Raw genomic sequence first — 16616 nt, 5'->3', positions numbered from 1 at the left:
ACAGACAAATCCTTTTACGAGTGTCAGCTCCTGAATATGTTCGATTATAGGGAATTTTGAGACAGCATCCCAGACTTAGACCTCCATAGGTTAAGTCTTAGTACTAGTGCAAAGAAGCTGATAAGAATTCAACAAAGTAAATGTAAACCAAAATAAGTGGAGGGTTTTGTTGTTTGTTTTTGCACTACAGTCACTTGATAGATGTGGACATATTTATAACCTACTTTTCAATTTTCCTCTAAGGTAGGGCTGATTCCAGCAGATACACAACATAAGAATCATCATAACTGGGACACCACCACCCTATTCAACATTTCAGCTCAATTGTTTCCTATGAATTTATAGATATCTTGTGTGTTTTTGAGGAATAAATTTACATTTGATATACTTCCCAATAGGCTAAAATGGTAGCAATAGTTCCTTTTTCTCTCATTAACACTGGAAGAACTGGGAGGTAAAATCTTTATGTTGAAGCGTCCTGTAATGGAAAACTTACTAGCACTTTTTAAAATTATTCATTAAAAAGATATTCCATTATTAGTGACCCAATTAATTATGTTTTAAAATTACAGATTATGGTACTGGAATGATTTTGGTTCATCAATGATTCCTCTTTAGAGCATACCCCATATTTAAAACAAAAAGAGCTGCTTGGCACAAACTTGCATTTCTGTAAAGTCAAATGATACTAAAGTATCATCTTTACCTGTAATCTCTAGTACTGCTCTGCCCCCTTGTGCTGTTGCAGTGAACTCAACTAAATAACAGTTTAGCTTAATCTTTGTACATGAACTACAAACACAAAAACCACCACTGTCACTTCTCACTTTTCTGGCAAGTTCAAGGTCAGTGCCTAGCTATTTTCAGCTCATCTCTTCTTGATCCATGCAGAGAAATGACAAGGTAACGTGATTCGGGGTCAGCTGTATTACAGGAACCGTTACATAAACGGAGAAAGTGGAAATCAATCCTAGCTGACAGTGTCTTCAGGATAATCAGCGCTCACTCCATGCCGCTGTCAGCTCCCCTGCATCAAACACCATGTTACTTCTGTCAGATCTTTTTAACAAAGCCATATTCTCACTTTTGGCAATGTAAATAAATATTTCACTTGGGCTTGCAGTTAATTCATTGTTTAGCAAACTTCACCACTTTGCATTTGCAAACAATCCTCATATTTACTGAAAAGACATCTCATGCTGTCATATCCATTACTGGAAGATTGTTGGCAAAGCTTCTCTTATGACATATACCATTCTTCTTGCTATCTGTTTGCTTTCTTCATGCAGACCATTGCTTTGTGATCCTCTCTAGTTTCAACTAGCTCTCAGCTTCCGAAAATGTTTACTTAAATGATGATGATCATCATCTAAAAAATATTAGGGCTCTGCTGTAATGTTTTAGGGCACCTTAGTCAATTTGTTTGATTATTATTACTTTATTTGAATCGCTTCCTCCTATAACTAGACATCTTCCTTAATGCAGAATTATGAACATATCATTTCACAAGATGTGCTGTGTTAGCTGCGTTTCGATGACAGCACATGGTATGTCAGTTTAGAGAAAGAAGAGCTATTCCATCCCACCCACCTTGTGCTCCCATGAAACTGCCAAGCCTGCAGTACTCCAGTGAAGAACAATTTACCATAATATTAGTTGTCAGTAAATTCAAAGACGGAACTCCTAAAGCTATAAAATGGATTAGAAGCAATTTAAAAAAGAATTAACAAACTAGAGTAAGAGTATACTGTCAACAAACAAATGCTTCATCATAGCACTGTAATTTGGAATTTTAATTACCCCTCTGCTTCTGTAACAAAACAATGTCTGAACTGGCAGCCATTTGAATCTCTCACAGGTCATTGAGCATTCTAGTTAATTACTCTATGAATAGCCTGTTTTTCTCCCCTCTGGAAACACGTTTCTAATGGCAGTCAAGGTCTGACAAATGTGTCATCTACATAATTAGCTAGGAAGCAACACAAAACATTAAACATGCTTTGTGCCGACAACTATCAAAACATTTCATTTGTTGTCAATTATTCATTACTTTGTAGGTTCTGAAGGGGTTGTTATTATGGAAATAAGTCCAGATGCTAACAAGGTTAGCAGTTTTGATTCAAATTAGTAATCAGAGGACTAACTTTACAAAAAAATGTATCCGATGTACATTTATTGCACTTTTCAATCAGTAATAAAGTATAATTGTATTTAGTTAGGTTCAAGTTAAAACTGCCTGGCATACATAGAACATACACTAATTTGTAGAGTTGCATCTCTCTTTGAAGTGTTAGCATCTAAATTGAAGTAGTAAACTTTCAGAACCTTTGGCAAGACCAATTTGTACTTAGTAAATAGGGTGAAGATTTTCACAGCATGAAATGTTGTAAGATTGAAGGAAAAAAAACCTATCGCACTAGAGGTTTTTGAACATTTTTCCTATTCATGTGTCACACTGAGTAAACGTCAAAAATCCTCAATTCCAATTCATAATATCTTGTCTAAACTTCGGTTTGATTCAGTAAATACCACAAACTGGTTACATTCACCACTTCCTCAACAGAGCTGAAATGAATTTACTCCATCTCTTTCAAAAAGAAAGAGATGTTGGTTATTTCTTTTTTCTGTAAGATCTTATGATGTTGTCTATCAAGTCATGTAGCTGAAATGTTATACTGAAAATGCCTTGAATACAGACAGATGGAGATATTAACAATAAAATTAACATTCACCTTTCCAGCCAAGATCAGCTCCTTTCTGGTATCTACAGTAAAATAAATACATATATACACAGAATCACAAAATACATAAACCAAAGAAATTCAATTTCTGAATGCAAAATTACTTCCTAAGCACTGCTTTCCCTATTAGGAAAAAAAATATCTGACCCAAAAAATGGTTTAATAAGAAATCATTGGTCATGAAAAATGGCAGTATGAACAAGTTACATCATCTACATTTTTATCTTGACTCAAATGTTTCTGTGCCCTAGTTTTCCCTTTGAAAGAAGTATGTTGGCCCAGGCCAGCTCTTGGTTTTGCCACAGTAAAAACTAAGGCCTTTTTCCTACTACAAATGCCTACTGACTTCAGTTGATCAATCACATGTTAATTTTAAACATATGTAAAAGTAGTTGAAGAATTGGAGCCTAAGGAATTATGTCTTTATTTACAAATTGTGAACATTTTATATGTGCAATATTCTACTCAACAACATATAATAGAGGTAAAATGACATTTTGATTTGATTTCATAAAATATACTAGAACTACACAGAGAAGAACATAGAGAGGAAGCATCTGAAAGGTTCTGTTCTTTTCCTTCAATGGTGGGGAAAATAGCAAGTTATCTAACAGGTCTTTTCCATTTCTAACTTCTAAGAATAACTTTGCTAGAGAAAAAGGATTGAATTACCTTCATTCATGTCACTGATTTAAACTCAGATCTACTTATTTCAAACAACACTGAAATGCTTTGTGAAATAAAGTGGTTACCATGACAAAGTAAGAATTTACCAACAGTTACTACATTTTGTCACCTAGGGTGCATTCATGTTTTTAATCGCTGTTCTAGTACAGTTCTTTGAACAGGCAACAACTGAGTTACCTCAGATATTCAAGGGTCAAAATTGTTCCCTTATAATGATGTCTACTGCATTTCTCATTGAAAGACAAAGAAAAAATGTGTATGTATATCTATGTATTTATATACTGATATTGATATAGATCTCTCTCTCTTTCTTTCTCGCTCTCTCGATATATATGAGACTTAAGTCTCAAAAGAGAAAAGTGTGGACAACCCTTTTTAGAATAAAATAGGGTGCTTTCTTTTAGCAATTTATGGGGAGAATGTTTAATTTATTAAGTCAGTTACTTGTTGAGAGAACAATTTTGTCAATGCCTCTTTTACTCCAGTGGGAAAAAAAGTAGAAGGAAAAACTAATTTTCAAAAACTTCCACTTAATATACTATTTTAAAAATGAGCTCCAATGATGTTACAGAGCAGGAAATAATCTATTTTCTGCTAAAACTTCCTACAGTGATATGAGAAGAATAATGAAACTGAAAACATTTTTAGAAAGGACTCTAGTCTGTCTTTTAATGAACATTAAACAGATAACATATTTATGAGGAAGTCAAAATATTTTTGAAGCTGATAATCCTGTAAGCCCTAACATGCTATAAAAACAACAAATAAATGTAAAGTGTTACTGTTACACATGCCTGCCTGATCAATGGTTTTCACATATTGATCTATAAATGGAGTTGACAGTCTGTGTTGGCTGCACATTTTCCAAGCAGCTCTATTTTTGTACAAAACCAATACGGGCAATTACCTTTGTTTGAGATGCCAAGTCTTATCAATTCAATGTGATTTAGTGTCATTTTAATTAAATATCAGGATCTACTTCAGGACAATCTATACAAAGCCTTAAACTTGACTATAAGCTTGATTTGAAAGAAACATGAACAAGCCCTGCAATCTCATAATATGGCTCAAAAACTCTGCTAAACAGAAGGGTTATATTTTTAGCCATTTTATTTCTGTTTTTTTTTACTAGACATAACTTTGGCAAGTATTCTATGCCCACAAGAGCAAGAAACAAAAGAAAATTGCTTCCTGTTTCTTTGATAATGTATCAGAGAACTAAATAAGCCAACAAAGTCTGTTTAATCAAAAGAACTTAAATACATTAGCATTTTGGTGTGTCTAAAACAGAGTCTAATTCTTAATCTAAATATCAGTAAAAAAGAAGATATTTCATTAGTGAATTTGCTCTGTATGAAACAAAATACATTTCTGTAGGGTTAAGAGAAGAAATATTGATGTACATTGGCGGCTGAGATGGCATTAAACACTGAAGGAGGCCTTGCCTACTTTAGTCTGTGCCCAGTTTCAAGGGTTGTGCTCTTTAAACTCTACATTAATATCAGGTCAAACTTTTGCAGAATACCTGAATGTGTAAATAACCGAGACTGAAAGACACAATAATCTACAGTAAGCTTTTGCATCAGCTAGCTTCTCTATTGTACATCAGCACCTTTACTACTGCAAAATGCACAGTTCATATGGCTTTACTTATGTATGCTGCATATACCCCATTGTCACACTATAAAAAATAATCAGTTCACCTTTGAAAGGAGATTCCAAGATGTGCACACAAGCACAGAACCGAACACTTTATAATGCCACAAACCACTTAGAGAAAATTATAGTCTCTCCTCTACAAATCAATATTAAAAATCCTTCATCGATGTGTTTCTGACTTTACACACAACATTTAGGAGTTCATTTTATTCAAACACGTTTAGCGATATTTATTCTAATTGTTCAAAATGCACCAAATCCTGAATTGTCTTAACTTATACAAAACTATCTGAAGTGAATAGGTTTTTCAAGTGTGAGATGAGGAAGATGTGGCCCATGGTCAACAGAAAAAGAAACATGTTCATTAACAGATCACAGACCAGTAGATATTCCTAATGCATTTCCGTAAGTGAAATAATGGAACAACACAAAGCCCCTTATAAGTTCACTCATATTGCTAATGTTAAAAAAATCTCAGTAACATCTGAAGGCAATGAAATACAGTTCATATGAAGACAATGAAATACAGTTTATATGAAAGCAATATAAAATGTTGCCAATTGATAAGCACTATTAATACAATTACATATACACAGCAAAAATCTTAACAGAGAGCCAGATTCTCAACTGGTAAAAAGCAGAAGTCTTTTTTGCTCTATAGCACAGTGTAATAAGATCTAATTGTTATGTTGGTCTATGTATTTTTAAGCACTGCTTTGTATTCCTTTGGGTGCAAAACACTGAAGATTGTTTATTTAAGTGCACTAAAACTACAAAACAAGAATATATTACTCAAAACAGCAAACAACAACAACAAAGAACTCTTCACTCTTTTCAGGGCACTAGACAAGCAATTTTCTGCCTTCCCTATCTCTCCCCTGCTTCCCCCTTCCTCCCAAATCCTTTACTAATCAGGCATGGAGGATCTGATATGTCAACATGAAAGTACAGATTTTTTGGTAAATCTTTTACATTGAAATAATGCTACACTTCAAGTGCATATTTCAGTAAGAATTGTGGTTTTAGTTTGGCTCTAGCAAACAACTTTAACAGGCTTATATGAGTAAATATGCCAGAATACTTTTCAGTGTCTCAATATCTAGTCAGAAAATTCTGCATGGCAAAAAGAGATGAAAAGAAATGGAACAGAAAGGAAATCAGTAGCATGGCAAGCTTTCAATCTATGATACTGGAGCCAAGTTTTTGTGGTAAAATGACATATACTGAGTGAAATACCACTTCATATAATTAGCTACTAAACAAATGTAACACAAAGCAACTTTTCAGCTCCTTACTAATGAACATATATTGTACCTGCTATGGTTATGGCAATGCTGCAGCAAATATTTATGTCTAGTTTAACTTTTTAGAACCCTTACTCCATAACAGTCCAGTGTTCTACCCCCAGAACTAAAGTTATGTAACAAGGTAATATCAACAATGAGAAACTGCATGATAAAATCCTGCCCAAAAGTGAAAAATGCTAATTTTGTCTCATTTAGCAGCTGGATACAGAAATGCTCATTAGTTTTAAGAGGGTTAATCCTTTTAACTTTTGCATATTGATATGCCAATTATGCCTAATTGTACAAGAGGCATCAGTCAAGGTAATAGTGCATAAACACATGAAAGTTATTAAGTACATCCCAACATGTAATAAAGTAGGTGTTAATTGGTAGCTGAGTTCTGCAGGCTATTGAGGTGGATAATTCATTGAGAGATGGATCACTTGTAATTTCTCTACATAATTCCTTTTGCAGTCTCATGCTGTGATGTTTTCATGCTTGTCAAAAACAACTGCAGCCTAGTGCTGTTTGTTAAACACAGCCAATAAAATATGTTAGGCATCATTAAATATACTTAACTTTTAAACTTTTTCAAAGGTACAGTTCTTACTAATAATGCATTATAGTATTTCCAATATATTATTGTAAACACTATTTCAAGTTCCTAGCTGAGGATCATTTCACTTCGGATAAAAACAACGCAATATGTGCAATGTGTCTGAGGAAAATGATACTTTTAAATTGGAAAGTAAATATACGGAAATTAATCTCTCATCTGTTGCCATGATCTAAGGCAACATTTTCTGTACAGAAATATGATGTTTTGCTTCTATGAGCTAAATTCATTCATGTCAAATAGAAAAAGAGAATGATTAAAAGGTATCCTAGTGTTGTGGGTTAATTTTCCCTTTGAACTTGGAGTGAAAAATGCAGAAAAAATACAATTTCAATAGCAAGCTTAATCCATTTAATATCTCAGTTAGTATAATGGATTCCTATGAAATATTCAGCTCTCTACCAGAAGAGCAATGAATAGCTCCCATGGTTGTGAAGAGTGTCTGAGTCTTGGGGGTCTGTCCCCAGCTAACCCAATTCGTTTGCATTCACTGAGAACAAAATGGATCTGGAGTCCAAAAAAGTAGCTAAAATTGCATAAATAATTTTGTAACATCATATGGCCTCAGCTGCAAGTTGCTGCCATTACAGAAGAAAATTAACCAGGGGAGACTCATACCAATCAGTTGGTTTAGTAGCTCAGAATGAGTACAGGGGCAGGGACATAATTGGCTATAGAGTCCATCTCTATTTTATTTTAAATCATTTTAATGGATAAAAACTCTGTTCACAGTTAACACATTAAGTTACAGTCAGTATCAGAGCTCTCTAAAACAAGAATTGCTATAAAAAGACACTTTTAGGTGTGTCAATTGCAAAATCTCCCTCTATTCAAGGAGTTTTAATGCCTGTTTTACTCCTTTTGTCTGGTTTTAGCCTCTGGCTTATAGAAGTGATATATATAAGGAAATGTTAGCACACCACATCAGCCCGGCTTCATTTTTATTATACTGAAGCATGAGATGGGAGATCTTGAGTAGGCATTATAAGTGCTAGCACCAAATCTATGATATATCTTTGTATTAAACAGTTTTACTTTAATGCTTGGTGACACTATTTGGTATTAATTATTACCTGTAGGTGTGGACGGGTTCCTACTTGCAAAGGTTTCTAAAATAATTACTCATAAGTCTGAAGATATTCATTTGGTTTTAAAAAATCGGACCAGGAAACACTTGTGGAATTTTACTTACAGGTTCTTTGACTTTCACGTTCTCAGAAAGGATCATTGATTTACTTTGACTATGCCGGTCATGGTGGCTGTTGGCACTTTTGATCCTCATTTGAACAGCTCCTATATTTTGGTTGGTGGAATTTAGTTTTTCAGAGGAGGCATCAGAAGCTGGAAGTTCTTGCATGGTTACTGTGTTGTCCTGAAACACATAGAACAGTAATGTTATTCTAGATACATGTGCTCTTTACCTAAAAGCATATCCACGCATATTGTATTTCACTTCAGTCAACAGCAGACACAGGCTAAAACAGTTCAGAAAACCATGGTTATCTTCGAACACTGGAGTAACCAACATTATCATCCTCTAAGTTGATCACTGTTCTAATCACTCATACATCCAAACTGACCTGGAAGAGTTAATGCACTGTTGGTGTAGACCAATGTTCTTTTCCAACCAGGCGCAGAATATTTTTAATGTGCACCAAGGCATGTACAGATGTGCACCACCAATAGAAACCTGCTGCCAGCTGTGGTCAGCTGTGGGTGCTCTGCCAGTCGGTAGGGTGGCACATAAATCTCTCCTGGGCATCTGCTCAAGTGCTCATCTTACAGAGAACACTGGTGTAGACATGATAGTCCAATGACAATAGAAGAAGAAGGTGAGTGAGGTAATATGTGTTATTTTCCCAATTTCAATAAATTCATCCAATAAAATATATTATCTCACCCATCTTGTCTCTTGGAGGTGTTAATGTAACCACCACCAGAGGAATTTGAACCTGGGACCTTTGGAGCATAGTAGGAAAGCCTCTACTCTCTGAGCTAAGAATCAGCTCCCTTCTAGCCCCTTCTGTAGAGGTCTCTTGGTTTTAACTGTTGCTGTGGTCTAGGTGCCACTGCATGGTAACCACACTAGGTGTGTGGGTTACATAAAGTTTATGTAAAAAAGTAATCCTTATCTCAAATATTCTTCTTCTGTATGGTGTAATCTCTCTGTAACCTATCACATCCAGCTGGCAGTCATCAACCTTTGGCCCTGGTCACACAATACATTTTAGGCCATATGAGGGAAAGTGACTGGCTGCATCTAGATCCGTGGTCCCCAATCGCGATCTACCGGTAGATCTCAGGGGCTCCAAGAGTAGCTCTTGAGCCCTCTCTGAACTGCACACCTGCGCAGTACATTTACATTAGATTTCCTCATGTAATGTAGGCGGGGCTTCAAGGAAGGGTCGGGGCAGTAGATCTTCGCCTGTTCTGAGACTTAAAAAGTGATCTTGGGTGTAAAAAGGTTGGAGACCACTGATCTGGACAGTGACAGGCAGCCGCTTTTGCGGAAAAACTTGCCAGCTGTCTACACTGGCCACTTGAATTTGTGCAAGAACACTGACGATCTAATGTAATATTGTCAGTGTTCTTGCACAAATACTATGCTGCTCCCGCTTGGGAAAAAACCCTCTTACGCGAATGCTTTTGCGCAAGAGGGCCAGTGTAGACAGCTAAAAACTGTTTTGCGCAAAAAAGCCCTGATGGCAAAAATGGCGATCGGAGCTTTCTTGCGCAAAACTGCATCTAGATTGGCATGGATGCTTTTCCGCAAAATGTGCTTTTGCGCAAAAGCGTCCGTGTCAATCTAGAAGTTCTTTTCCACAAATGTTTTTAACGGAAAAAAAGCATTTGCGGAAAATCATGCCAGTCTAGATGTAGCCACATAGTTTGAAAGTAATTCACCTGACAGATTTCTACACTACAACATTTTAAAATCAGAGGCATGTGAGAGAACTATGCTGGAGCCCTTTTAGCATGGTCTTCTGAAGCACAGATCTGTTGACTCTTTCTTATCTTCAAGCATTTTATCTATCACAGAAACTTTTTAAATGTAAAAACTGTGTCCTTGGGTAAAGACTGTGAACATCACCCCAATACATGAAGGAGGGTCAGGCCCAGTTAGTTCTTTGGTGGGAAACCCACATGGAATACACAAGCTCTACAGGAAGCAGTACTGATGATGTGGTATAAACAACTTACCTGAGCACCTATATGGTGCTAAGGGGCACTGTGACTTTGGAGGGGGGGCACCCTTTGAATGAAAAGCAAAACCATAATTCTTGCTCACAATTAAAAAAAAAAATCAAGACCAGATGTTCTTCTAAAAGCTGTGCTCTAAAAATATTATTGAGAAGTTTTATAGTCTCTCATTGAGATTTGTCTGAGTTATTACTTATTGAAAGTCGCCAATTCCTGCGTGTGTTTTTAAGGAACAAAACCACTTTTTTTCTGACACCACCCCCAAAAACTTGGAAGCTTTTTTGACCTTTGACCTATAACTTGAGATCACTCGATCAGGTAAATAACTGCTTATATCTTGCTAAAATAGTGCAAATAAAACTAAAGCTATAATACAAGTAGGAACAAGAAAAGCAACAAAGACAATTGTAAAATAGTCATAGTGAGCCTAAAGCCTAGTATTTACCTTGAGACCTAGTCATAATAATAGTGAGCATAGGGCAACTTTAGACTTAATAAAAGATAGCATTAGTCAGTAACTTTGGGTCAGAAAATTTGTAACTTGTGAGAAAGGCTATGTCTAGACTACAAGACTCTTTTGCAAGAGAGCATCTAGACTACAAGCAGATAGCTAGTCTGTTAGTTCAAGTGATGAAAATCTTTTTCACTTGTGAATATTCAGGATTCGAAAACAGATTCTGATGCCTGATAGGAGGTTGGTAGAATTTGTTTTTTCTTTAAAAATATAGGAAGTTACATATGAACATACTATATTGAAAATTTTTTGTTCAGATTGCAAAGTCAAGATAGGAAATGCCTAATAGGAAGTAGCCTGTACAACCTTGATTCCACTCTGTTCTGTATATTCATTATGATGCAACCTTTCATTAGATAGTCATGTTATTTTTTTCCAGAGGCCCCCTACCTCATTTAGTACAGATAGACGCTCGGTGAATTCATCAGAGTGGTGAAAGAAATGAGAATATTGTCTGTAGGACCCCCTACAGAAGGTGAAATGGACTGAGAATGAAGGAGAGGGTTGTAGGAAGCATTAGTACTGTTTTGTGGTTAAGGCAGTTGAATATATTACTGTGTATAAATAATTAAATATTCATTAGCATGGGGAACAAAACCTGACTCACCCTGGTCCCAAGAGCTTGCACTAACCACTGGACTAGAGAATCATTCTTGGCTCCTCTTTGGCCCCATGAATATCTCACACAGAGTGGAACAGCTTTAAACAGTGGAAGCTGAGAGTGAGAATATCCAATTAGCTAGGGTGCTCAGTGGGTACATAGGAGAATTGGATTCAATTTCTGTGCCTCTCAAGTACAGTGGGGTTTTAAACCTGGACTTAACAACTCCCAATTTAATAAATTCAAACATGCATGTCCTCACTAGGGGGAAGCCTCAAAATTAGTCCAAAATAGCACGTCCACATTTAACAGAGCCTGACTCAGACTTAAAGCCCCTAGAATCCCTCTGGGGAGGGTACCAGGAGGGTAGATACTTCCTGTGGCTGCTTGCTCAGGCAAATTGTGACACGTGCTTACAGGGGCTCCTCTTTATGCCTACGTCTCACAAAGCACTCATTCATTGCCTCCCTCTAGGACAGAAAAAGGATGCAGTGGGCAATAGGCACACACCTTCTTGTCAGGGCTGGACGGAGGCATGGGTGAGCTGGGCAGCTGCCCAGGGTGCCAACCGATGAAGGGCGCCTTATGGCAGCTGTAAGGGGAGCACAGCGTCCCTTACAGCTTCCATCAGGAGCTGTGCACCCGGCTTCCGCAGCACCAGCCCCATGGCACCAGCCAGCAGCACCCTTCCCCTCATGGCTGCGGGGCCCTGCACGGCACGACACGGCGCGCACGCCAGCAGTGCTAGCCGGGCCGGTCTGGGCAGCACATGCACCATGCGCCCTGGGGGGGCTGGCCCACGCATGCGCCCTGGGGGAGGGGGCCGGCCCACGCATGCGCCTTGTGCCCGGGGACAGCCCAGGGCACCAAAAGGGCTTGGGCCGGCCCTGCTTCTCGTGCTCTGGTTGCCCACACGAATGCCACAGCTGCTGTACAGAAGTGCCATGCTTGTGGACCTCATGCCCAGATGTTGCTCCAACAGGAACAGGGCAAGGATGAGGAGGATGAATGCTGGTATGGCCTGCAGGCCATGCTTAGCCATGTCCTGGTGCTCCTGCTGCTGAGCATACTCCTATATCCCCTAGACACAGTTGAACTCAACTTCTGAAGGAGGGAAGACGTGCTTGGATTGATGGGACTGCATTGTCATGCAGGGTGGGGACAATAATCACCAGCTGCAGAACTTCTGCCCTCAGACAACAGGAAACCTGCATTGGACCTGACATTCCTGTGCAAAAGTGCATGACCATGGAATCTTGCTCAGCCAGGAACCAGTTCAGGGTGGGGAAATCTACAGTCAGGGCCATGCTCGTGCAAGTAGCCAAGGCCATCAACCACATGCTACCACAGAGGGTCATCACACTAGGCAACATGGACACCATCATCAATGGCTTTGCCAACATGGGCTTCCCCAACCATGGAGGGGCCATAGATGTCAGCAACATCCCCATCCCTGGCCCTGACCAATGTGCCTCTGACTTCATACACAGGGGTTCTTTTCCATGGTGCTGCATGCACTGGTGGCCCACAAGGGACACTTCACTGACATCAGTATCAGATGGTCAGGGAAGGTGCATGACACCTGCATCTTTTGGAACTCCTGCCTCTTCTGGAAGATGCACGCTGTCACTTTTTCCCCTAGCCTAGCCCTAACCTCTGAGCTGACAGCGAAGGTCTCAGTTCAAATGATGGCAATGTGCTTTGAGCAAGGCCATATGTTGCCTAGAAAGCAGGTACTTTCCAGAAGGTTTACAGATATCCCAGGACAGCATTGCAACACCTACAGGATGGAGACAAGTAGGCATGAGAAGGAGCCGGCTAGGCAGGAGCCTGCAGGGTGAGAGGGGAGGATGGAGTAGCTCAGATTCCTACTGTGTCACATGCACACCAGGTCTGGCACTGGAGGTGTCCAACAGAAAGAGAACTTCTATCCCCACCTGCTGATGTGAGGGCATTGTGGAAGGTGTAAGAGTACTAATGGGTTCCCCTCCTCTTATGCTTCTGCATCGCTGTGCTTGATCGGGAGCGAGTGCTGACTGCGTGCAGGCATCCAGCTGCTCTTAATAGGTGTGAGGTACCACCCAAAGCATCTGATCTGTTCCCTGGACTAGTGGTAGGCCTGGCGCAGCTGTTTTATTTTGAACCTTCACTGTTCCAGGCTCCCGCTGTGTCTCCTCTGCCAGGCTGGTGACGATCCTGCTGTATATGTAGGCATTCCACTTCTTGGTGCAGAGTTCCTGGAGGTTGGGCTCCTCCCCCTACACCTCAGTGAAGTCCAGAATCTCCTCACCAGGGCAGGCCAGAGGTCTTCTGCATTTCTCTCTGTGTAGGCCAGGGGAGCAGCAGAAGTTCTGGCTGCCATAGGAGAGTCCGAACGGACATTGGGGGTGCTCATATCTCGTGATGCTTGCTCGCGCAGGGCTTCTGAAGCTGACCACATGGGACAAGCCCTTTTCCTGTTCCCAGGACTTTTAAAGTTCCTCAGGAGCAGGAGAGCAGTGGAGATCCCAGGTGTGGCCAGAGCAATCAGAGCTGACAGTAGCAGGAGGCCTTTGGAGGCCAGTTAGTTTGAATTAGTGGCACTGGAACGTTTACACTAATGTTACACTAATGTTATTTTGAAATTACTATTTTGGAATTCACGTTATTCCTGATGAAAAGCAGGAGGACAGAGTACGAATTCATCAATGATTGAGATATTGGTATAGAAAGTACACTTATTACGTTTGCAGATGATACCAAGCTGGGAGGGGTTGCGACTAAATTGGAGGATAGGGTCATAATTCAAAATGACCTGGACAAATTGGAGAAATGGTCTGAGGTAAATAGGATGAAGTGCTCCACTTAGGAAGTAACAATCAGTTTCATACATATAGAATGGGAAGCGACTGTCTGGGAAGTAGTACGGCAGAAACGGATCTAGGGGTTATAGTAGACCACAAGCTGAATATGAGTCAGCAGTGTAATGCTGTTGCAAAGAAAGCAAACATGATTCTGGGATGCATTAACAAGTGTGTTGTGAGCAAGACACGAGAAGTCATTCTTCCACTCTACTCTGCACTGGTTAGGCCTTAATTGGAGTATTGTGTTCAGTTCTGGGCACCGCATTTCAAGAAAGATGTGGAAAAATTGGAGAGGGTCCAGAGAAGAATGATTAAAGGTCTAGAAAACATGACCTGTGAGGGAAGGCTGAAGGAATTGGGTTTGTTTAGTTTAGAAAAGAGAAGATTAAGGGGGGACATGGTAGCTGTTTTCAGATATCTAAAAGGGTATCATAAGGAGGAGGAAGAAAACTTGTTCATCTTGGCCTCTGGGGATAGAACAAGAAGCAATGGGCTTAAACTGCAGCAAGAGAGGTTTAGTTTGGACATTAGGAAAAATGTATTCAAACACTGGAATAAATTGTCCAGGGAGGTTGTGGAATCTCCATCTCTGGAAATATTTAAGAGTAGGTTAGATAAATGTCTATTAGGGATGGTCTAGACCCATGGTCCCCAACGCGGTGCCCATGGGCGCCATGGCGCCCACCGGGGCATTTATATGCACCTGCCTAGTCTGCATTAGGCACACCCTAATGCAGGGGCAGACTGGCCCGGTGGGACAGAGCCACTGGGCTCTACACTCCTGCACCCCGGAGCCAGTAGGGGCGCTGCTGGCACTTACGGCCCCGCCAGAAGACCCCACCGGGCTGAGGGACTCTGACGAGGAGGCCAGCAAGCTGACCCCGGCCGGGGAAGGTACCGGGCCGGGGGAAGGGAAAGCGGGCTGTGAGAGGTGCGAGCATGCACTGTCAACCCAGGTGGAGCCAGGGCTACGCCGGGGGTGAAGTCATGTGCGGCGCACCAGAGGGGGTGGTGCCATGTCAGTGTGGTGTCGCGGTACCATTTTTTAAAATAGCCAGCTGTGGATCAGAGAAGGTGGAGGAAGGGGATGTGCTGAGTGGGGCGTGGGGGAGCAGAGCCTGGCTAGAGGCAGGACGGCGGTGAGTGCACCTGGAAAGGCGGTCGTGGTGTGATGGGCTGGGGCTATGAACGTTAATCCTCCCAGCTCCAGGTCCAGCACGTGGTCTGGAGCCCGGGCTGCGGGGACTTTTGGGGCCCGATCGCAACAGACTCCAGCCCTGCAAACTGGAAGGCAGAAGGAAGGGGAGGAGAGGGGGAAAGCAGGTACCAGGGGAGCTGATGGAGCAAGGGGAGGAGACATGGTGGGGATGGGGAGTGTGAGATTTAAAGGTGCACTTTGTTTGGTCTCTGAGGTTCCACAGGACTCCTCGCCACTTTTCACAAAGTGATCACTTATATCTCAGTGTTAGTAACTCTCATAATTTTGTCTTGAGTCTCACATTAATTATTGTTTTCCATCAAGCCCCAGCTTCTGAGTGGATCTGTGATGATTTCAGCCTTCTTCCTTAAAGAGAAAGTAAGCTTCTACCCCTCAACGCTATGGAGAAAGCTTCAAACTATGATTCCAGTGCATCCTAGAGCTCAAAAGAGAGAAGGCAAATAAAAAGAACAACACAACTATTATTTTTGTATAACTGCATAATGTTAAAGCCAATCTTGTGATTTTTTTTGATGAGCCTGAACATTTAGAGTTAGCAATACAAAGATCTGACCAAACAGTCCTCATTCTCAAAGGAAACCTGCACAATATTTGATGTATTTGTAACTTAGCTAGACGTTAAAAACCATGGACTAACTAGAGACCCTGGATTTATTGCTTATTATAATAATCAATAACCCATTAACAATCCCCATCCCCCAGCTGCTGTCTCCGTCCCTTCTTTTCCTCTCTCTGAGGCTACGTCTACACTGCTGTTTTTGCGCTAAATCTCACAGAGCGTCCACACTGCGAGTGCTTTTGTTCAAGAAAAAGTACAGTAGATTGTCAGAAGACAGGGCTTTTTGCACAAGAGTTATTCTTCTTTCTATGAGAAAAAACCGCATAAACCTCCTTTTTTAAGGAAGAGTGGTTTTTTCGAAAAAAAAAAACGCATCCCGACGACCTTCATTTTTGAAAGATCTTCTTTCAAAAATGTGATCAGAGGAAGATATGCAAATTATGGAATTTGCATATCCTCTTTCAGAAAATCTTTGTAGTTTAGATGTAGCCAAACAGAAGTTGTTCCAGTAAAATATATTACCTCAAACACCTTGTCTGTCTTTGATAAAGCAGACCTCCATCCTCCTGTGCCACACTCCAAAATGTCTTTCCCTGATTGTGTGTTGTGAGCAAGACATGAGAAGTCATTCTTCCGCTCTACTCTGCACTAGTTAGGCCTCAGTTGGAGTATTGTGTCCAGTTCTGGGCA

At 40.3% G+C, this 16616-nt stretch overlaps 1 protein-coding gene across 4 annotated transcripts in view; it reads right to left on the bottom strand.

Annotated features, from left to right (window-relative positions):
• The window catches only part of ARHGAP15 (Rho GTPase activating protein 15), a 497535-nt gene that overhangs the window by 451901 nt on the left and 29018 nt on the right, over positions 1-16616 (bottom strand). For all 4 annotated transcript variants that reach the window (XM_075933317.2, XM_075933318.2, XM_025191035.3 and 1 more), the window contains one exon: positions 8182-8361. In XM_075933317.2, the coding sequence (XP_075789432.1) occupies positions 8182-8346 (165 nt within the window). In that variant the 5' untranslated portion in view covers positions 8347-8361. The remainder of the gene's footprint in view (positions 1-8181; positions 8362-16616) is intronic.

Source organism: Pelodiscus sinensis, chromosome 7 (genome assembly GCF_052426305.1).
Source record: "Pelodiscus sinensis isolate ZL-2025 chromosome 7, ASM5242630v1, whole genome shotgun sequence".
NCBI lineage: Eukaryota > Metazoa > Chordata > Testudines > Trionychidae > Pelodiscus > Pelodiscus sinensis.
The sequence above is the reverse complement of the archived record's forward strand: the minus strand, read 5'-3'. Positions and strand labels throughout refer to the sequence as shown.